The sequence below is a fragment of the Haplochromis burtoni genome, unplaced genomic scaffold (assembly GCF_018398535.1).
Source record: "Haplochromis burtoni strain Fernald_Lab_line unplaced genomic scaffold, NCSU_Asbu1 Contig_192, whole genome shotgun sequence".
NCBI lineage: Eukaryota > Metazoa > Chordata > Actinopteri > Cichliformes > Cichlidae > Haplochromis > Haplochromis burtoni.
In genome coordinates, this window is record NW_024582553.1 from 1,011,381 (window position 1) to 1,032,322 (window position 20,942).

At 38.7% G+C, this 20,942-nt stretch overlaps 3 protein-coding genes across 5 annotated transcripts in view; 1 reads left to right on the plus strand and 2 right to left on the minus strand.

The window, feature by feature from the left end:
• The window catches only part of LOC102292284 (transient receptor potential cation channel subfamily M member 4), a 123,925-nt gene that overhangs the window by 84,503 nt on the left and 18,480 nt on the right, over positions 1 to 20,942 (plus strand). The window lies entirely within an intron of this gene.
• Positions 3,628 to 8,082, minus strand: LOC102292607 (sarcoplasmic reticulum histidine-rich calcium-binding protein). Of its 2 annotated transcripts, XM_042226041.1 has the most exons (7): positions 7,472 to 8,082; positions 7,103 to 7,396; positions 4,897 to 5,015; positions 4,663 to 4,734; positions 4,500 to 4,554; positions 4,381 to 4,417; positions 3,628 to 4,285 (listed from the first exon to the last, which is right to left on the minus strand). In XM_042226041.1, exons 1-7 carry the CDS (start codon positions 7,881 to 7,883, stop codon positions 4,264 to 4,266), a joined length of 1,011 nt encoding a protein of 336 aa, XP_042081975.1. In that variant the 5' UTR covers positions 7,884 to 8,082; the 3' UTR covers positions 3,628 to 4,263. The 2 variants fall into 2 exon arrangements, with proteins under 2 accessions (XP_042081975.1, XP_005935521.2); XM_005935459.3 differs by having other exon boundaries at positions 7,103 to 8,082.
• Positions 9,050 to 16,121, minus strand: LOC121815363 (transient receptor potential cation channel subfamily M member 4-like). 2 transcript variants are annotated; one of them, XR_006055005.1, is made up of 10 exons: positions 14,407 to 14,446; positions 14,083 to 14,315; positions 13,624 to 13,736; positions 13,184 to 13,316; positions 12,909 to 13,089; positions 12,563 to 12,722; positions 12,287 to 12,468; positions 11,802 to 11,934; positions 11,653 to 11,716; positions 9,050 to 10,782 (listed from the first exon to the last, which is right to left on the minus strand). XR_006055005.1 is itself a non-coding variant. In XM_042226044.1 (6 exons), the coding sequence occupies exons 1-6, from the start codon at positions 15,367 to 15,369 to the stop codon at positions 14,220 to 14,222; spliced, it is 549 nt and encodes a 182-aa protein (XP_042081978.1). In that variant the 5' UTR covers positions 15,370 to 16,121; the 3' UTR covers positions 14,098 to 14,219. The 2 variants fall into 2 exon arrangements, 1 of the variants encoding a protein (XP_042081978.1); XM_042226044.1 differs by lacking the exons at positions 9,050 to 10,782; positions 11,653 to 11,716; positions 11,802 to 11,934; ... (3 more) ...; positions 13,184 to 13,316; positions 13,624 to 13,736 and adding exons at positions 14,549 to 14,662; positions 14,738 to 14,850; positions 15,015 to 15,160; positions 15,330 to 16,121 and having other exon boundaries at positions 14,098 to 14,315.

The following is a 20,942-nucleotide window of genomic DNA, read 5'->3' on the forward strand; positions in this document are numbered from 1 at the left end:
AGTCTCAAAGTTCCAAGTCTTATGAAGTGATGTGTTGGTTTCAAGTCTCAGATTAAAAACTTTTGTCCGCTTTCAATGAGTCCATCAGTGAGAGAGGGGTAAGAAACTGCTGCAGTACACTTCAAGATACTTATCTATATTTATCAATATATATATAATATGCTAAACAATGGGAGGACACCCCCGTGTATAAACAAAGAGCAGTATAGGGGAGACACACAACATGGTTGAAGACACTTTTTCAGAATGTGGTATTCAAAATAGACGCATCAATAGGGGTGTACCAGTTATCTGGTTAAGTCAGTATGTTTAACTATATTCATTCTACTCCAATGCATCACGTAGGTGCTTATGTGTATATGAAATCATATATTTGATCCCAGAGGATGGAATAATTAAAGAAATGGACGAAACAAGACAAAACCCCAAAACAGTGCATACTGCAACAAAATGTATTCATTCCAATTGCAATACATTTTTTCTAAAGCACAGCACAAACAAATCTTGTTATGTACAAGAATTTTCAGATGCTCAGCTTACAAAATGTTTCATAGGAAATAGAGCTGTTTGTCGGGTTTCTTTTTACAATCCAGAAAAACCACCCTTAGTTTCTATTACTTCTAGATGAGACAAAGGTGAAAATATAAGAAAGTTCTTATTCAAAACGATTTGGTGCAGTGACAGGTCCCTCACTTTGTTTTTTGTATAGAGTTCATCATTTGTACTATCATTTTTTTAATCACTGAGTTGGACAACCAAACCCCATATACAGTGTTCAGGTCAAACAAAGCTGATGGTATGAGTATGAGCTTCATATTCAGATGACATTTTTGAAATTGATATCACTCCTGTATTTCCTGTGACACTATTTAAAACATTCCATTGGAAAGTTGTAGGGCCCTCAGGAACAAATTAAAGTCACTGACATGGAGATTTAACCTATCCATTCACGTGACACATCAATCAAAAATAATGATACTGAGATAAAAAACAAAAAACAATACCACTAAATCTCTATTATTGAAAAGGGAAATGAAAAACGTATTCCAAAGTGCAAACTTTATATTTTAAAGGAAAAAAAACATTGAAAGATTTATCCTACCAACAGGTGCCTATTAGCATTCAATACAACCCCAATCATGTGACCATCCACAAACTATTATCGAATAAAATAAAACTATTATACACAAAACATTGACAAATGTTAAGATCAGCAAATAAATTAAGACATGATTCCTACAAACCGCAGTATTTACACTAGTCAGCCAAAAGTGGTGACAAATTTATTAAAAACCAATTGTCAAATTTCATTCATATGTCAGCTTATTACAAAATATTGTTAGGTAAAGGTACAGAGATTTGCAGTTTTTTGTATCACACGGGCAGCATGTCTGTTACCTGGTAATGTTTAATGTCACTCAGTCTTGTGTTTGTACACACATCACTTTGGTAAGTGAACCTACTCAACAGGTTTTCTGTCCTTCATGTCCTCACACATTCATCACTATGCTTCATTAGGCCCAGTTCTCTTTGTGTTTATGCAGAACAGAAATACAGCAAACACACAACACCTCCTTTTTCCAAAACATTAAAGATGATGGCGAGGTATGGAGTAAACTGACACAGTGACAATGATTGTTTATTAAGACAAATGATTGTGCGGATCAGTGAAAGACTTGATCTTGACATGACAATGTTCATGATTTTTACAATTTGTTGGTTGTTATTTTTCTTATTTTCTTTGTCAATTCACTGACAAATGAACAAAGATTTTTTAAGTAGTTGGGAAGCACAGAAAGATCGCACCTGACCTTACTAATTTACATAAAAATACATTATATTATTTAATCATCTGATGTTTACTTCTGAGTACAGTAGATCAATTTTTCCTGTTTACTTTGGTTCATTTGTCACAATAAGTACTGCCTCTTAGTCTGTGGCAGTATGTCGACAAAACAAGCACAGTTGTTTTGGTTTGATCTTAAAGACAACAAACCGCTAACAAAAAAGACATGGATCACAGAGTCCCTGTTTGATTGACACATTTGCATGTTTACTTGTTGGAAAATATTTTTAAAATGTTGGTATCAAGTTTGAACTTTGATTTGGACCATTTTTCCTTTTTGATAATCTGTTTTTTATACCTTTATGTGTGTTATGTAAGACTAAGTGCCTGAATTACCTATTGAGAAATATAAGTCATGACATCTGACATTTGCACCGGTGCTTTACTGGCTTCCGGGTTTTATTGTTTACAAAATCTTTAACTCACAACTTCCGTTTCTGAACCCAATTTATTGTGAACCATTTAGAGACTGTAACAGTTAAATCGCAGAAGCTAAAGGATACAGATGATGCAAAAAGCAACCATGCTAAACACATTTTTATTAAAAGAACTAAATGTTTTATTGGATAATGGCAAAACAGTTCTTTTTACAGTGTTTTGCATTAAATTGTACTCTAACAGGAAGCAAGCACGAGAACTCAAAAAGGACACAACATGAGAAATTAATTTGTCATAATGTTCATGGTCCTTTTTTCCTCTAGTGCAGTCACACATATTCCTATCAAGTATATAAAGCATGATATATGGAATTATGTTGCAAAGAAAAAAATACAACTCTAAATATGCCTTTATTTTAGATTCCTGAAAGCAGCCACCCTTTTCTTTGTTGATAGCGCTGCAAACCGTTGGCATTCTCTTAATGAGCTTCATGATGAAGTCACCTGAAATGGTCTGACTTCACAGCTGTGCCTTGTCAGGCTTCATTTGGGGAAATTCTTGCCTTCTTGATGAGATTGGGACCATCAGTTGTGTTGCGCAGGAGTCAGATTGGTACAAAGCTGACAGCTCTATTGGACAACTGTTAGAATTCAAATTATGGCAGGAAACAATCAGCTAAGTAAAGACAAACAACAGTTCATCATTGCTTTAACAACTGAAGGTCAGTCAGTCAAGAAAACTTTGAATGTATCCCCAAGTGTAATTGTAAAATCAATCAAGTGCTACGACGAAATTGGCTCACATGAGAAACGGCCCGTGAAAGGAAGACCAAGAGTCCTCTATGCTGCTGAGTATACATTCATTCGAGTCACCAGCCTCAGAAATTGCAAGTTAACAGCACCTCAGGTTAGAGCCAAGATAAATACCACACAGAGTTCCAGTAGCAGACAAATCTCTACATCTACTGTTCAGAGCAGACTGTGCGAATCAAACAGCTGCTGAGAAATCACTTCTAAGGAAAAGCAACAGGCAGATGAGATTTGTTTGGGCCAAGTAACACAAGGAATGGACATTTGACCATTGGAAATCTGTGCTTTGGTCTGATGAGTCCAAATTTGAGCTCTTTGGTCCCACTCCCATAGAGTGAAGGCAAAAGGGCCAACAAGTGCTCAGCATCTCTGGGAACTCCTTCAAGACTGTTGGAACACCATTTCAGGTGACGACCTCATGAAGCTCATCGAGAGAATGCCAGGAATATGCAAAGCAGTGATCAAAGCAAATCATGGCTGTTTGAGAATCTAAATTAAAACATGTTTTGAGTTATTTCACAATTTTTTGTTTACTCATGATTCCATGTGTTCCTTCATAGTTTTGATGCCTTCAGAGAAATCTACAATATAAATAGTCATGAATATAAAGAAAAACCATTAAATGAGAAGGTGTGTCCAAATGTTTGACTGGTAATGTATATATTATATATCTTTTTTGTCTGCATGATTCATGACAAGCTCCTATATGTCTGTGTGCATGTGTGCGTGTCTGTGTGTGTTCCATTAACACCATGCACAAACTGTGTCTCTAGATCCAGCTGGATTTCTGAAACCAGAACAGTTATTTTTGTTTTTCAATTTGATATGTAATTGTGAAGCTAAATGTTAAATTGTGCCCTTTCTCACAATAAAAAAGAATAATTTCCCAAATTCCTAAACCTACAGTTAGAAAAACTCCAAAACCTTACAATCACATAATGTTTTTGGCATAAGTAAAAAGATGACTTTATCAAATTTTGGGACTTTGGTAGAAATAATAAAAAGACAAAAAAAAAAGTGGGGGGAAAGAGTGAAAGAAGAAATCATGTGTGGAAAAATTGTGCACACTGACTTTTTTCTGTTCTTCTTACAACAAAGAATTAAGTATCATTTAAATCATAAATAAGTCTTTGCTTTTGTTTGCAAAATTCATAAAAAGCTTGTGTGGGATGTGGTGAAGTCTGGTGAGCAGTTCCACATTAAAGCAAACGGACATAATTCCCAGGGAGCTCAGAGCAGAGAGGCAACAGTCCTGCAGAAACAAAAGGAAAACTATGTTTAAAGGCAGCAGTACAACACTAATGAATCTAAAAATATCTCTGTGTTTTTAAATGTGAATAGTCTTACTGAAAGAGGGATCCAGTCAGCTCATCAACAAAACCACCTACAAAATTTAAGTCAAACCAAAGTTAATGAAATCTGTGAACACACAACAGTACACCCACAGAATCACAACTAGCACTTACCCGGTGTGCAAACTGTGTCACAAAGAATGGGACAAATGTAGCAGGTTGAGCAACCCTGGAAAACAAAACAAACAAAACCGATTAACGCAAAGAGGCACAGGGCAAAATGAAGTGCTGTGTATTATTACAGCAGTTATAATCCTTTTTAAGTCAAGATGCTTACTTGGCAGTGCTCGCAGTGATCAGACACATCTCCTTCTTCACACGGGCACTTGGCACAGTTAGTAGAGCAATGCTACAAGATGGGAAGAAACCACAACGTAGAGTGATTAGTCGTGCATATGGTATATAGTCAGGGCAAATCGACAACACAGGACTTATAATGATGTGTGATTACTGGGTAGATTCACAAAAAAGTCTGTTAATTCCATTACATGTTTTTGTTTGTTTTTTTTACCTCACAAATGGAGCAAACACTACACAACGATCCAGAGTGGAACTGTGGAGTGTCAGCAGCTCCCTTCTCTTCATCTGAGTCACTTTGGTTGTCCTTTGTGTCTTTACCTTCAGACTCATCTGTAAATGGTTCAGGAAATCATCTTTATCGGAAATGTATTTTATTCATTTCAATTCAGTTTTATTTATACGTCCAAATCACAACAACAGTTGCCCAATGGTGCTTTATATTGTAAGGACCAGGGAAAACCCCAATAATCAGATGACCCTCTGTGAGCAAGTGCTTTGGTGACAGTGGACTGGAAAAAACTACCAGGAAGAAAATTGAGAGGTAGCTATAGTGATCGGTTGGGAGTGAGCGGAGGAAGACAGGACAAGACACGCTGTGGAATAGAGCCAACTGTATCTTGTAGAACATTAAATTGTCTAAATAAATATATGATTATAACCCTATATGTCTTGAAAATATTTTGCAGGAAATTCTTGCAAATTCATCCAAAATAAAATACAATTATATAAGTTTTACATAAGTATTCACAACCTTTGTTCAATACTAACACCTTTTGCAACAATTACTACAATAACTGCCAGTTCCTGCTACCAAAACCATCCCCACTGTCTGACACTACCACCGCCATGCTTCACTGTGATGGTATTGGCCAGGTGATGAGCAATGCCTAGTTTCCTCCAGACATTCCTCCAGACATGCTGTTTTCATCAGACCAGAAAATGTTGTTTCTCCTGGCCTGCAGGGGCCTTTGAACAAGTGAAAGACTGTGAATGCGTTCCTGGTTCACTGTATCAAAACCTAAGTATTCACATGGGTTTCCAAATTGTTGTGTTGGTGCTAATGATTTCAATTCATTTGGGAGTAATTTACCACTTCATTCATCACTTTTTCAGCCTTTTTGTAGTTAACCGCTGAGAGTACAGTGACTTTGGGCCTTTTGAGCCTCTGTACTAACACACAATCCAAAAAGACCTTTTCTAGTGAGTACTGATTACTGCCATTTATTTACAAGTTACGTGTCTAATGTTTAATTCTACTTGATGCAATATTATGGCACAGATGGTCTCTTTTTTTGTATTATATTTTTGTCATAACATCATGTCGTTAGATTTGTATTTTTGATTGTCATTTATGCTTAGAAATATCTACTCATATATGCTTAGAGTGTTATAATCAATGTCATGTTGGTAGAGCTTTGATCCTTAATAGTCTGCAAAGGCTTGGTGTGCATTCCAGAGTGTTCAGGCATTCACACCCACATCCTGGGAGCATGGGAGAGGGCATACCTTCCCTTATTGTTTTATGGTAGGATAAACGTAGCTATGTCAGTTTTAGTCTAAGTGCCTTTTGTTTAGATGAACTGCTGGACTTCCAGACCAGCAGGTTTAGGGAAGTCATTTATGGGGTCACACTGACCCACACACACAACACATACACAACGCACAGGCAAGGTACTCTTTGTGTGTATGTATACGTCATATGTTAATGAACCTATGTATATTCATGTAACCTCAATAAAAGAGCAATGTTACGGGGGAGCGGACGAGAGCGACTGGGGTCAAGCGAAGGAACGGCGCTTGTCGTGGTTCTCTCCCTCATATATGAGTAACACGAAGAACTTTGCCTACTTGGTGTTCAATGCTTTTGCTGTGTAGTTGAATTGTCTTGAACGTTCCAGCGAATAGGTTTAAGCTACAAACCTATCACATGTTTGTTACAAATAGTCTAAGTAGATTTATTGTAAACAAAGCAAAAATTCCTACAGGTGCTGTTTTTCCATAATATCATTTGTTGTCATTTTTTTCAAGCATGAAGCAATGACTGAAATTAAAAAAAAAAATCCCTTTATAACGCCCTCTTTTGGACAAATCTCAAAGTATTCAATGTTTGGTGCTTGTTTGAAGTCTCAAAAGCTACACTGGCCACTAGAAAATAGATGGTTTAGATACTGTTGCCTTCCTGCTGTTGCACAGATAATCCAGTCCATTTTAGGACTGATATGTATGACAGTGTTCCTAAAGTAACCCTAGTAAGCTGAACAATGTCAGAGAGCTACTGTAGAGTACAGAGTCACTCACGGGGTTCCAAAAAATCTCATTATTTGTTGTAACTTTAAATACTGCACCATTTAGTATCTTGCTAACCCATTAATATGTTTCAAAATGTGTGCATGTTTTTTTGTTAAAGTGTGATTCACCATCTTCATCTTCAGAGTCATCCTCATCTACATCCTCTCCTTGAGTTTCTTCATCGTCACCCTCTTGCCTTGCTTCCTTCTCATCGTCTTCCTCATTATTAGCTGGGACTTCCTCCTCCTCATCTGCATCTGCCTCCACCTCTTCCTCTTCATCCTCCTCTGCTGCATATTCTTCTTCAGATTCTACCTCTTCTGCATCATCCTCATCTGAAGCCTCACCTTCTTCATCCTCCTCTGCTTCATATTCTTCTTCATATTCTTCCTTTTCTGCATCATCCTCATCTGAAGCCTCACCTTCTTCTTCCTCCTCTGCTTCATATTCTTCTTCATATTCTTCCTTTTCTGCATCATCCTCATCTGAAGCCTCACCTTCTTCATCCTCCTCTGCTTCATATTCTTCCTTTTCTGCATCACCCTCATCTGAAGCCTCACCTTCTTCTTCCTTCTCAACATCCCCGTTCTCCTGAGAATTATCTTCTTCCTCATTATCAGCATTGTCATCTTCCTCCTCTGCTGTCTCCTTCTCATCCTCCTGTTCTTCTTCCACCTTTTCATCAGTCTCTACCTCATCATCATCATCATCTGAGTCTTCATCTTTTTCTTCATTCCCCTCACCAACCTCAGCCGTTTCACTTTCTTCAGCCTCCTTAGCATTTCTATCATGGAGGCTTTCCTCCAGTTCGTTCAAGTCTTGCGCACTTACAATAACAGAGAAAGGGACCTGGGATGAGCACAGCAGCACAAGCAGGAGACCTACCACCCAAAATTTTACAGGTGCCATCTTGGGAGAAATGCAGCTTTGGAATTTGAAGACTGTCTTATTCTTGTTACTCTATTCTTCCACCAAAAACCAAAACAGTTGATGGAAGACAAAAAGCTGCTAAGGCGCAGCAGATTTAGGCAGTGTTCAGGTCTTTTTCCCAGACTCCCGAGAGACGGTTTGAAAAGAAGTGTGCTCACAGAGAGCAGAGTGCCAGCCTTGTGCTGAGAACACAAGAGGACACAGTGAAAATACGACTGTGTGTGCGGTGTAGCTATGTTGCTATATGTAAGTGAGTAACAGAGGCACATGTCTAAGAAGAATGCTCCTGATGCCCTTAACACAGAGCATTAGAGAGGTGAGTGTATGCATTTGGTGGATGGGGGAGGGGGCTACTGAACTGCAGGAGGGGGGCAAAAATAAGATTTTTTTTTCTTATTAGAAATTACAACAATTAAATAATTTGAAGATAAAGTTATGGTTCTATACACAGCTTTTGTAGTCATAGCTCCCAAACTATTCAGGAAAGAAGCAGAACTTTGATAAATGTACTATGTGTGGGTTTTTTAGATTAATGGTTCGCACATTTTTGGAATATTCTTCTCAGTATCTGCTATTTACTTTAGTGTACACAGCAAAATTAATTTCTTCTTGCCACTGCTGAAGCAAATGAGAATACGTAAGGATCATGCAGACGTGCATGTACATGCAAGGAAATGGAGAGGAAAGCACTTTGAACATATGCTTACTTCCCAAAAATAGCATTTTTTTTAGGCTTCTTGTGTGTGTGTGTTTTTTTTTACTTTGGAGCCAGCAGGAGGAGAACAGTGTTATAAAGTCCACACTCACAGTGGCACAGTCAGCTACAATACTGCAGAGAGCAGCCAGGCTGAAAGCGATGACAGTGCCTCTCAGTGTGAGTTGCTCCTCCTCCGGTTATTGACAGGTGACGCAGCTATTTACAGTGAAGGCTCCTTCAATGGCTTGTTCCACTATGTGACCTTCAATGGAGCCATGGCAGACTGAAACTCAGCACCAGCATGCTTCTTTAACACTATCCATGATACGTATGTGCATAGTAGATCCAACTATTACAATCCCACATTGTGCACAGAATTAAAATGTATTTATTAATGACAAATGATAGGTTCTTTCATCAAGTTTACTAAAATGATCACATTCAAAAGTATTTTTATTATTATTCTTTATTCATTCAAATCTCATTGAGATTTGAATCTGTTTTTAAAGACACACCTGGCAAAGAGCGGAGACGAAGTTTCAGCAAATACACAAAGAAAAAGCCAATGCAGTCCAGTCCAGACAGGTGAACACAAAAAGCAAACATTATTAAAAGAGTGGTAATAAAAGCAGTCAAACTGGCTGAAAGAGCTCACACTTCTCACACTTTTTAAAATGGACTTAAACTCCCCCATCATGAGTCTGATAATCAGTTGTGCAGTCTGAACTTCTTATGTAGATTACTGCAGCACAAAGGGGACAGGATATTTTAAAATGTCTATTCACAACTCCATTCTGACCCTGGAGACAAACATTTGTATAATATTGTGAAAGCGTAGACTGGTTGTGGTTTTTACATATACAGACACATGGCTTTTTTCTGGCTTTATTAGACAGGTGCAGTGAAGAGTTATAGGAAAGCAGAGTAAGGGGAAGACATGTGGCAAAGTGCTGCGGGTCAGATTTGATCCCAGGCCAGGTGCTCTCAGCCATATGGCATATGGTCACCTGCTCATCTCAGTGACCTAAACTGGTGCCCTCGACCAGACATTTTTAGATTAAAAAACAATTATATACAGAGATGGGGATATTCAGAAATGAGCACTTAGCAGCAGCATACAGAGAACAGTGATGTACATCATTTTCGCAACTAGTGATAAAACATAAAGCACAATAACAAACAGTATACAGCCTCTTTAGGTGCTGCCCTGGTATGTTTAAAAGGAGCAGATCACAGTAATGCAAAAAGGGAAGGAAAGGGAAAAGAAAATGAAACAAAGTAAGTTTAATGAGACTGAACAACATCTAAGACTGCCTCAAGAAATTCAAGTGTTTGTACTAATCAAGTAGATGAACAATAGATAACTGTGTCATCTGCATAAAACGAGAATTCGAAAGAAACCTAGATTTTACCCTTGGTTTCTTTTCTTACCTACAAGTTACCTACTACGTTATGTAACCAGACAGGCCTGACTGTCTGGAATGTATTTGCTCACTCTGCACTTTGATTTTGTGCCAAGAATTAGACAAGACAAGGAACCTTTTTTGTATAGTGCAGCCACGTGTAACAGGCATACATCATTCACTTCTAAGAATTTCTCTACAAGGACATAATAACTAGATAATGATCTAATAAAAAAATCTCTGAAATTATTTAAATAATCCAAATATCAATACTTTGGTCTCATTTGTCCAAAAGGCATACCACATGAATTGTGGCAGGCTTTTTTAACCAAACTCTCAGCAACAAATTCCTTTGTTGTCATATTAAAAATAAATGTATTATACTGCATAAAAACTTGATTAAATAGAAAACAATAATGCAGACATAAAAATACGGCCCATATTTGCAGTGTAACGGAGCAAAAAAAAAGTATTAACGTGCTCTCAATATGACCCCTGATAGACAACATCACAGAAAATCCGACTACAATGTAAAAGATTTAGTAAGCACTTTTAAAACTAAAGCAGTGAAGATGACATGTTATCTGCTTACTTACTGCAATAACCCGAGTGAAAGCAGTGTGACTTTTTTAACATGCAGGCTGTTTTGTAAGCAAAACTGATTTCATAAGTTCTGGGAAGTACCTCGTAACACAGGCAGGGCACGAGGAGGTTTGACTGTACTTCCTTGTGCTAAAGTATCCACAACCCAGTTGAGGACAGTTGAGTATTGCTCCATCTGAGAAGAAAGAGCAGAATATCAGAATATCATAAAAGTCCAGAATAGAATAGTTATTCTTAAATTTAAATGAAAACCAAGTGAGAAAAGGATGACTTATTTTTTATTGATATCAATAATGAATAATGGCAGAGATATATGTGTTCAAGCTTTCTGTTCATTGCATGTCTTGTCTTTGTGTCTATAACAACACACAAAACAGATTGAAATAATCTGTTTAATTTCAGTATTTATATCAAATAAATATTATGTAGTCCCATTTGAGCATTAACATAAAGTACTATTTTAATAATTGAAAAGCTCAGAGAGTAAAAATGTTTTTGTGCTTAAAGGTGTTTTGTCTCCTACTGGAGAAAATCATCTTGAATAAGGAAACTGCATCATCAAAGACACACATGAGGGCAGCAACGCCTAGCTTAGCTTAGTTCAAAGACAGATGAAATAGAGACAGCTTGCCTGGCTCCATCTAGTGACCAAAATCCACCTACCAACTAAAACTAAAACTCACCTTTCATTTCTACAAGACCACAATTTGTCACTTTCTAACACTCTAATTAATGTGCAACCAAAACTATTGGCTGTTTTTTTCTCCAAAATATTAAATATGCATTACTTACCATCATCCACATTATCTCTGACCTCAGCCAGCAAACAACTTTACATAAACCCAACTTAAACTGCCTTTCTGCTTTATAGTAGGTGTTTTCCCCCATGTTCCATCTTTCTGTCATTATACTCTCTAATCTCTATATAAAATACTTTGACTGTGCAGACATGCTCTTTCACAGCATTTCTACATATGTATGAGGAATGAGTCAAAGGGTATTAAATGACAAAGTGAGAGCTTCAGATAAAATGCTTCTGTTTTACCTGAGCCTGTAGTCTGTGTTCAAACTCTTTGCTTTCAGTCAGACGTTTAAGCACATCATCTACCCTATATCAAAAAAATAAACATTCTTCAGAATGATGGAGTCACAATTTCATTTTGCTGCTACAGCGGAGCAGGATGCTTTGCTCACTTTGCAGACATCCGTTTGAGCCTTTCTGAGTCGCTGCTTTTCTGGATCTTGTTTCGAGCAGTCAGGAAGTCTTCCTTCTGAATCGTTTCCCATGTTGATAATCTGTTCGCTGCCTTTGCTTCCAAGTCTAACACTGATAGAAAAGACAAAGGTTTGAATTGATTACCTTTCAACTCACTGTTTGTTTACATCGGTGCTAAGCTGAGGTCAGTTTGCAAATAAACAAAGAGCCCATTCTCATTTAGACAGTGCAATTTTTAGTGAGTAACTTAGTGACAACATGGCAGCAACTGATCAAAAAACCCCATAAAAACTAATTTGTGAACAACAACAACTGGAAGATATTTAACAAAGTATCCAATTCCAATCAACTGTGGCTTTCTCACCTGTTACACTTATTATTTCAATATAATAAAGCAATAACTTTATTAAATTAATACATTTATTGTATTATTGTGAACTAAGTCTCCTGATCCAATACTGACCAAAGTGGTGGATCTTTACAGAGGGCACTTTGCGAATAACTCTCCTAATAAAGATGTTGATGTGTGAGAGGATAATGAAAGGAGGAGCCAAAGAAGGACGGGAGTGGTACTCAACAATCAGGTTGTAACGCTGGAACTTCCAGTAGATGTCACTGTGTTCCTGCACTTTAGAGAAAGTGTAGCTGTGTGGATACAAGCAGATCAGAGCCACTGAGTCAAACCATTCAGTTTGTGAATGCAGCCTCAGAGAAACATAATGACAGACTGGTTCTTTACCTAAACATGGCAATAAGCAGGTTGATGAGCAGGATGTTGGTGACCAGGAGATATACACTAGCAGAATCACTACCAGCCAGTTACTTCTCATGATTTCTACACGGCTCTTCACCGCTCTCAATCAAAGTCACATTGTCTGTGCAGTTTAGTTCCCGTCCCACTGTCACAAAATAGAGATAAAAGGAGAAAGGTTCAAATAAGGGTTACAATAATAAAAAAATAACTAAATTTCTAATTGCTGTGATGAATTTTAAAAACCTGCAGTAGAAAAAAGCAGCATTTTAAAACTGATTTCAGTGTAGTAACAATTTTCTTATTTTCATGCAAATTGCACAAACACTTGTACCATCCATCTCTTCCTCGATGGAAGAGCCGTATCCAAAGATGTGCAAGTATGGCATGTAGAAAACTCTCAGAAAAATGCGATTTGGATTTGGATCATAGTTGTAGATCAGAGCCTGATTGGCAACTCCGTACGCCAAGACCCACACGCCCAGGAAGAAGAGGAAGAAGAAGACATCCTTCATCTAAACAAGAGGAGGAAATTGTCATGTTGTTGCTCACATTGTATTATTAGACACATATTCCTGGTATAATTCCAACTGATGGTAACTTTCTCACCATATTTCCTACAATGATGAGTTTTGGTCCCAGCTGCTTGTGAATGGCAAAAATGTGAATGAGGCGAAGTGTGAAGACCATGTAGTCCAAACACAGGACATCCCGTCCAAATTCATGTGACCGGTGAAACATCCTGAAACACAAGCACAGCATCACTGAATCAGTGAGGCAGCAGCACCACCTGGTGGCAAACCTGTAAATTAACCAGTAACATTTGGTTGTTAACTGAGGAAATGTTTTAAATTTAAGTGACTAAAAACTAAGTATAAAAAAATTATTTGAGACACACTTAAGAAGCCAAACAAGTACCACAAAACGAAATACTGTGATTTCTTAAATGTTACAATCATGCAATGACAAACTAAACTGTATGTAGTGTTGTGAAAAGTTTTTGATGAGCAATCTAAGATTAAGATATCATTTTTATATCTTGTCCATACCTGCAAATCAGTCCGACAATGAACAGGCTGATGGCAGTGAGATCACATTTATTCCACACATCCTGAATGTAGAGTCTGAAACTTTGACTCCAGGTCGTCCCCAAAAACAGCGTCTTGAAGAAGAAAAATAAACTTAACAGATCATAGAAAACAAAAACTACAATAATAAAAACTATCAACATACTTTAGTATGATAATAGTTTTTATATACGCCTATACATGCACCTTGAAGCGTATTAATTTTGTTTATTTATTTTTGTGTCCATCTTCAATTTAATGCTTGTGAGACGACAGCATGTTAACCACTGTGTTCCAATGACACACATATTGTCTCTTTCTACTATGTGCAATTAAAAATATTTGAATTAGGTGCATATTATTGCATTCAATTGTTCACTTGACTTTATACAGTTAAAAATTTGGAATAAAGTTCTAAGTAAGATGTCTCTCTTCACTCACCTGTCGGATCTCCTCACAAACGAGGGTGAATACCCAGAAGTACAACACACACTCAGTGGCAGCTGGACCTGAGGGGGGTGGGGGCTTGAAATCCACCAACAGCACGTAGGCGAAAAGCAAGAGAAACAGGAAGTACATCAGGACGTTGCCCAGAAATGAGGTGACTGGTGCAAACCAGAACTGACGCCAGCGTGACACTGTGAACGGACTTTGTGGCAGTCGTTGGGGTACGCCTGTATCAAAGATTATAAACATAGATAAGCAGGTGACTAAAAATGACAGCATATGGAGCAAGAATCAGATGACTCTTTGAACAGGACTCACCTTTAATGGCATCACTCTTTTAACGTCTGAGTCAACTTCACTGGTGTAAGAAAACATTTTTAATTCATTAGTAGACCTAAGACATAAAAAACAAACTGATGTTCTATGGACGAACACTGAAGAGTGCAAGTAGAAATATTACTGCTGTTTGATGTCAGAGAAAGAGAAGACAGTGTTCCCATAGTGACTGTCAGTGTCCTGATCCAGCTCATCCTCAAAAAGCATCCTCTCTTCCTCTTGCTGATCGTATTGATTCCTGCGGGGAAAAAAGTGGCAAATGTTTAAAAAAATATTAAAAAATAATTTACAAACCTTAAATTAAAAATTTTACCTGAAAGAGATGAGGTTGGTGTAGCAGAGGATGGGGCAGAAGAACACGAGCAGAAGCTTCCAGATCTCTGTGTTCCTCTTCATATCACCCCACCAGATCTGGGACAACAGAGACTGGAAGAGCACAGAAAAGCAGTCCTTATCCATCAACAGCAGCTCACCGGCTCAACATGAAGTGTTGTGTTATTTTACAAATATCATGCTATATTTCCTTTGTAAAATTCATCTGATTCATCTTTGAAATCATGACAACAACATGAATTAAAGATAAGACACACCTGTACACCATCATTACTGAAGAAACGCCGAGCATCAGAGCTCACACCCATCTGAAGACAGGTGCTGTGACCCCAGACAGGAGACTTTCTAATCAGCAGGCTGAAAGAGCGGTTTTCATCACTGCGATAGCAAGAGCTGAAAATATCTGACGTAAAGTAGACACAAGACACATGACAAAGAGTTAGATAGGTTTGTTATTATTGTGTTACATAAGCTTTTAAAAGGAAAAATCAAAGGGCTCTTTGTGAAATGGTTTTGAAATATCTAATTATTATAACATCAACAGTAGCAGACAGTTGTAGTTATTGTCTCACCATGAGCCAGGTTCTCAAACTTCTGGGCCAGTTCTTTCATGGAGAGTTTGGTTTCAGTCTCATCCTCCCGTTTGGACAGTTCTCTGAGTATCTTACAGCCACCAAGAGCACTCAGGACTGCCTCACCTGCCTGGAAAGCAAGCAATTATATATTTTCTGATTGTTTTTCTTAGAGGAACACTTTGAAAACTCATTAGATTTCAATAGGGAAAAACTCATATCTGTATTGATTTGGACTGAGTAATGTGTTAGGAATGAAAGGACGCCTAAAATGTTTGATGGAAATTAAAATTATTAACTGAATTTAAAGAAAATGTGTCCAGGGAGACAGGATCCTAGGTTAGCATGGGGACCACTCAGTGGTATCAATTCCTTCATCCTCCAGTAACTGCCAGTTTATAATCACCATATTATCCACTGCACCAACATAACATCTGATAATGAGTCCAAGGATATCATCCCAATACCTAAAGGTAGTAGGGCTGTCACGATTAGTCAACTAGTCATGATTACGGCGACTATCAAAATCGTTGACGACGTATTAAATAGTCGACGCGTCGTTTGCAAGATCCTGAAAGACGCAGGAATAAGTAGGATTCAAGAGTGTAAGCTGCCGTTACACCCCAAAGAAGAAGAAGAAGCAGTCCCCAAGATCGTAGCTGTGTCCAAATTCAGGGTCCGCATCCTTCGGAGGCCGCATTTGTAGGCCGATTACGTTACAGCATCGCGATGAAGGCTGTCCAAATTCAAAGATGCTTCCAAATGCGGCCGAAAAATGCGTCCTTCATTTCCCCAGATTTGAAGGTCCTCCGATCTGTACAAGGAATCAGGTCAGGTGTATCCTTCATGGCCCAGCATATCCCAGAATTCATAGCGCGGCCCAGTTTCCAATAATGGCGGCAGCTACTTAGTTTAAATATTACCCTAATTATTCTTTCTGGGTCACAAAATAAACTTTTAAGATATTTTCAGTTTATTAAGACATCACATATTTGCAAAAGCGCTCTGACGTTTTCGGAGACGTCTGTTACCCACCAGCTTGATAGCTAGCCGGGGTTCAAGGCTCACTAGAGCCGGTGAGAACAGCGAACTCTTGGCAAATCATTTTCAAACCCCCGCGTCTTTGCTACTCAGGTTAAACATGATATATAAGTCACTTAGATAACTTAAAAATGTTATTGTTTGGCTTTTTTCAGTGTTTTATTTGTTCCTGAGTAAATCGGTTTGGCTGAGATTAAAGTTATAGTTTTCACACAGCTGAATAAACATCAAACAGAAACTGATTAAACAGAAGTATGAGATGGTAGAAAATTTACTCCATTGTCCTGTTATATTTTAGGGAGCAAAGAGCAGACGGCTGAGTTTATTAAACGCCACCAAGAAACAATCTACAAATTTCATTAAAATTTAATAAACTATCATCTTGTCTTTATGTTTAGTTAGCACATACCTTAAACACTTCAAAGCTGTAAGCTAATGATAGTTATATAAGAGCAGATGCTGCTGGTGCAATAAGCTGTACGTTTTACTCCAATGAATGATGATCTGATTAGTCGACTAATCGCAAAAATAATCGGTGACTAGTCGACTATCAAAATAATCGTTTGTGGCAGCCCTAAAAGGTAGTAAGTGCAGTAAGTGTGAATATATCAATTATCGACGATGGTTCAGATCGTTTTTACAAGGGCGATTTATTTATTTACTTGCCCATGAGTAAGTTTGCTAATAATGATGGAGCTAATGGAAGCAGTCAACAGAAAAAAAATAATAATAGCGCTGTTTTAACAGCTCCCTCTTTCATCTGCGAGCAAATGCACCCTCCTCAGAGCGCGCCCAATGCAGCGATTCATTTACTCAAACACATAACGAAAGAAAGGCAGTAGCCTATGTTCAGAAAAAGAAAAAAAAAACATATGCAAGTTAGTTGTATTTGAGTCCTTTGCTCACACTATGTCTGCACAAGCGGCACATCGCTTTGGTTACATCATTAGGTTTACTTCTTTCTTCCGGTGTCAAGCCAAAGAAATCCCAAATTGGCGACTTGATATTTTTTTTAGCAATTAGTTCGCCCATGTTTGGACTTTTTCTGTGTTGTAAGCACGCAAATCAGTCCATGCATGATTACATTGCTCCGCCCATCAAAAAGTCTGTGCATGCGCGAATATAATTCACACTGTCGATTATTTGATTGACAATTGTAGGTTGGAAATTTTTTACATAACACCCAACCCTACTGCCTAGCCTGTAGAGGTTTGTGCATCCCTCCATAAATATGACTCCTTAGACCACCTGCTCTCATCTGTGAAAAGCAGGGCACCAGTGGTATTCTATGGCAAAAGCCATGTTGCCAACCAAGAGTGCAGGGGCCACTGGAGTATGTTGGAGCCACCCTCATGAAGTTTGTGGTCAGCTGGAGGTCATTTAGGGCCCCAAAACAGCCTCAAAGCATAATGTTTCCTCCCCTCTGCTCAACTGTGGTTATTAGTGGTGCAAAGGATCAAAAATCTCACGGTTCTGATCGGATCACGGTTTTAAGTCACGGATCGGATCAATTTTTGGATCAGCAAAAATAGAAAAAAAAGACAAAAATTTGACTCGCCATTTACTTACTCAAGTATTTTTTCTATTAAAAAACATTCAACTGAAGACTCATTCCACGCACTTATATAAAAACAAATTAAGGTGCAATATGGACATTATGGACCATGCTGGGCATCCTCTGCATCCTCTGCACACGGCCATAAACAACCAGAGGAGTCTGTTCAGTGACAGGTTGCTTCTCCCAAAGTCAAGGACCAGCAGACTTAAAAAGTCCTTTGTCCCACACGCCATTAAACTGTTTAACTCCTCGCTGGAGGGGAGAGGGAGGGGAAACGGGGACAAAGGAGGGGGGAACAAGTAAGCTGTAGTGCCTTTTCACTGTGCAATAGTTTTTGTTAATATCCAACGGTGTAATAGACTCACAATACTTGAAATGTGCCGTTCCCTTGTATTCTTATTCCTATTTATTCTATTTATCCTTTTGTATACTCTGTATTTATATATTGTGTATATATGGTATATTTCTGCTCACATTCTGCAACTTCTGTCGGTGCTGTGCTACTGGAAACTCAATTTCCCGAGGAACCCACCCGAGGGATAAATAAAGGTTCATCTAATCTAATGTCTATACAGCCACCCCTGTAATTCTACAGGGGTGGCTGTAGCTCAGGTGGCAGAGCAGGTCAGCCACTAATCAGAAGGTCGGTGGTTCGATCCCAGGCTGCCTCCTGGCTGCATGCCAAATATCCTTGGGCAAGATACTAACCCCGTGTTTGCCTACTGGTGGTGGTCAGAGGGCCCGGTGGCGCCAGTGTCCGGCAGCCTCGCCTCTGTCAGTGCGCCCCAGGGCAGCTGTGGCTACAATGTAGCTTGCCATCGCCGTGTGTGAATGACTGAATGTAGTGTGAAGCGCTTTGGGGTCCTTAGGGACTAGAAAAGCGCTATACAAATGCAGGCCATTTACCATTTACCAATGTAATCTATAGGGCAGTACAGGGACTTTGTATCTACCACTCCGCTGTGATATAACAGCGGTCACGGTCACGTGGCTTTCCGTTGCCCTGGAGGTCCACCCATTTGTAGTTAGGGCAACAGAAGATGCCTGGGACAGTTCAGCCATAACTTTAAACTTTTCCTGCTCATACATGCTTGGAACATCTTGTCACACTGAAGTGGACGCGCAACGAGATATCATAGCGTGGCTCAAGCACGTTCATCACAGTTTAAACCCCTTGTTTTGCACAACAGAATACGGCCTCCCATCTGCAGCTAAACACCCCAATAGCTTTTGTAATAGCTTTAGCCCGGTCGGATTGGGCAGCAAAGGGCTGCTTAAATGCTAGCGCTAGCGCTGGCCATAACTACTGATTGACAGACCCACCACGCCACCATACACATACTTTTTTTTTCTTTTTCAAATCTTCGGATCACGTGCGTACCGAACCATGGAGTGGGATCGGTTCGGATTTCGGATCAACCGTGATCCGTTGCACCACTAGTAGTTATGGTGTTCTTTGGGCAATGAACAGCATTTTTCTTCCTCGAAACAAAGCTCAAATCAGATGGCTTTTGATTTTATCTGACCGCAGCACTTTCTTCCAAGCCTTCTTTGAATCATTTAGATGTTCCCTTTTAAATTAATATAGGTCTATACAGCACCTTATTGAGCTGGAACCTTCCAGGTGCTGCAAGAGTTCAATCCATAATAGCCTAGCATCTTTTCAATAGTGTTATTGGTGATTTTAATCCCAACTGGCTTCACATTATTAACAAGCTCCTCCTGTGTAGTTTTAGGCTTTTCATGATCATCTTCAACCCATAGAGTAGATTTTGCATGGAGCGATACCAAGGACAGATTACAGTCATTTTGTTTCTTTCTTTTAAAAAAAAAATAATAATGGCACCAACAGCTGTTACTATCCAGTCTTTAAGTCTGACATCATTAGCCGTGCCTGGTCCCAAACTCTGTTGCAGGTCCCTAAGTCCAACGATCACTGCGGCATCAATGAGAGTTAAAAACTGTCTAAATCCTTTCATCTTTAATAGGATGATCAGTGTTGCTGCTTTACCAGGTAACAATTAAGTTAGAGTTAGAAGTTAGCTCGCTAGTTTCCATCTAAATATAATATACCAGGTTCTGACTGAGGGATTTCTGAAACAAATTAAGACGTACAGCTCTGCTATCACTTCCAACATAAATGAAGACAGGAAAGTAAACAGCAGTGACATTTGTAGGGTTACTGAAGTTTGGCTAGCTATATATAATGATGTGCTACGTGAACGCTAGCGACACAGCTATGTTAGTATAATATAAACAGTGAAGTTGGAGAATGAACGCTAACTTTGTTCCACTCAATAAAAGTTAACGTTAGGGTTCCCGAAGGTTCGGGACAAACTTTATTTTATTACTGCTAATAATTTTAAAGCTCAGTTTTTAAAACCTTAAGATGTAATTACAGCCCAGCCCATGCAGCAGTATATTGATAACTAACTTGTGGATGGATTAGCTCAGTTGTTCTCGCTGAAGTTTGGTCCGTTACAGCATCCTGCCATGCGATTGCATTTGTCCCTAACCATCTGGAACCCTCACGTTAACTTTTATCGAGTGGAAAAAAGTTAGCGTTCTTCCTCCAGCTTCGCTGGGTTTATGTTATGCTAACATAGCTGTGTCTAAGTCAGAACATGGTACAGTATATCATGTTTAGGTGGAAACTAGCGAGCTAACCTCCTGCTAATTGCTAACTCCGTTAAATTGAATAATTTCTGCTTTCATGGATGTCTGAATGTTAAACTTAACTGTTAAAGCAGCAACACTGATCATTCTATTAAACATGAAAGAATTTAGACAGTTTTTAACTCTCAGTGATGCTGCAGTGTTCGTTTGACTTTGGGACCTGAAGCGGAGTTTGAACCCAGATTATTCCACGAGGCTCCAGACTACGGTAGCCATAATGTTCCGACAATCCATTAAGCGGTGCAGCTTCGTAGCACCAAAGTCACACTAAAACATTTTTGACAGATTTTTGAGCACCGTGTGCCACATAAAATTGGTTCAAGGTCAGTAAGAACAAC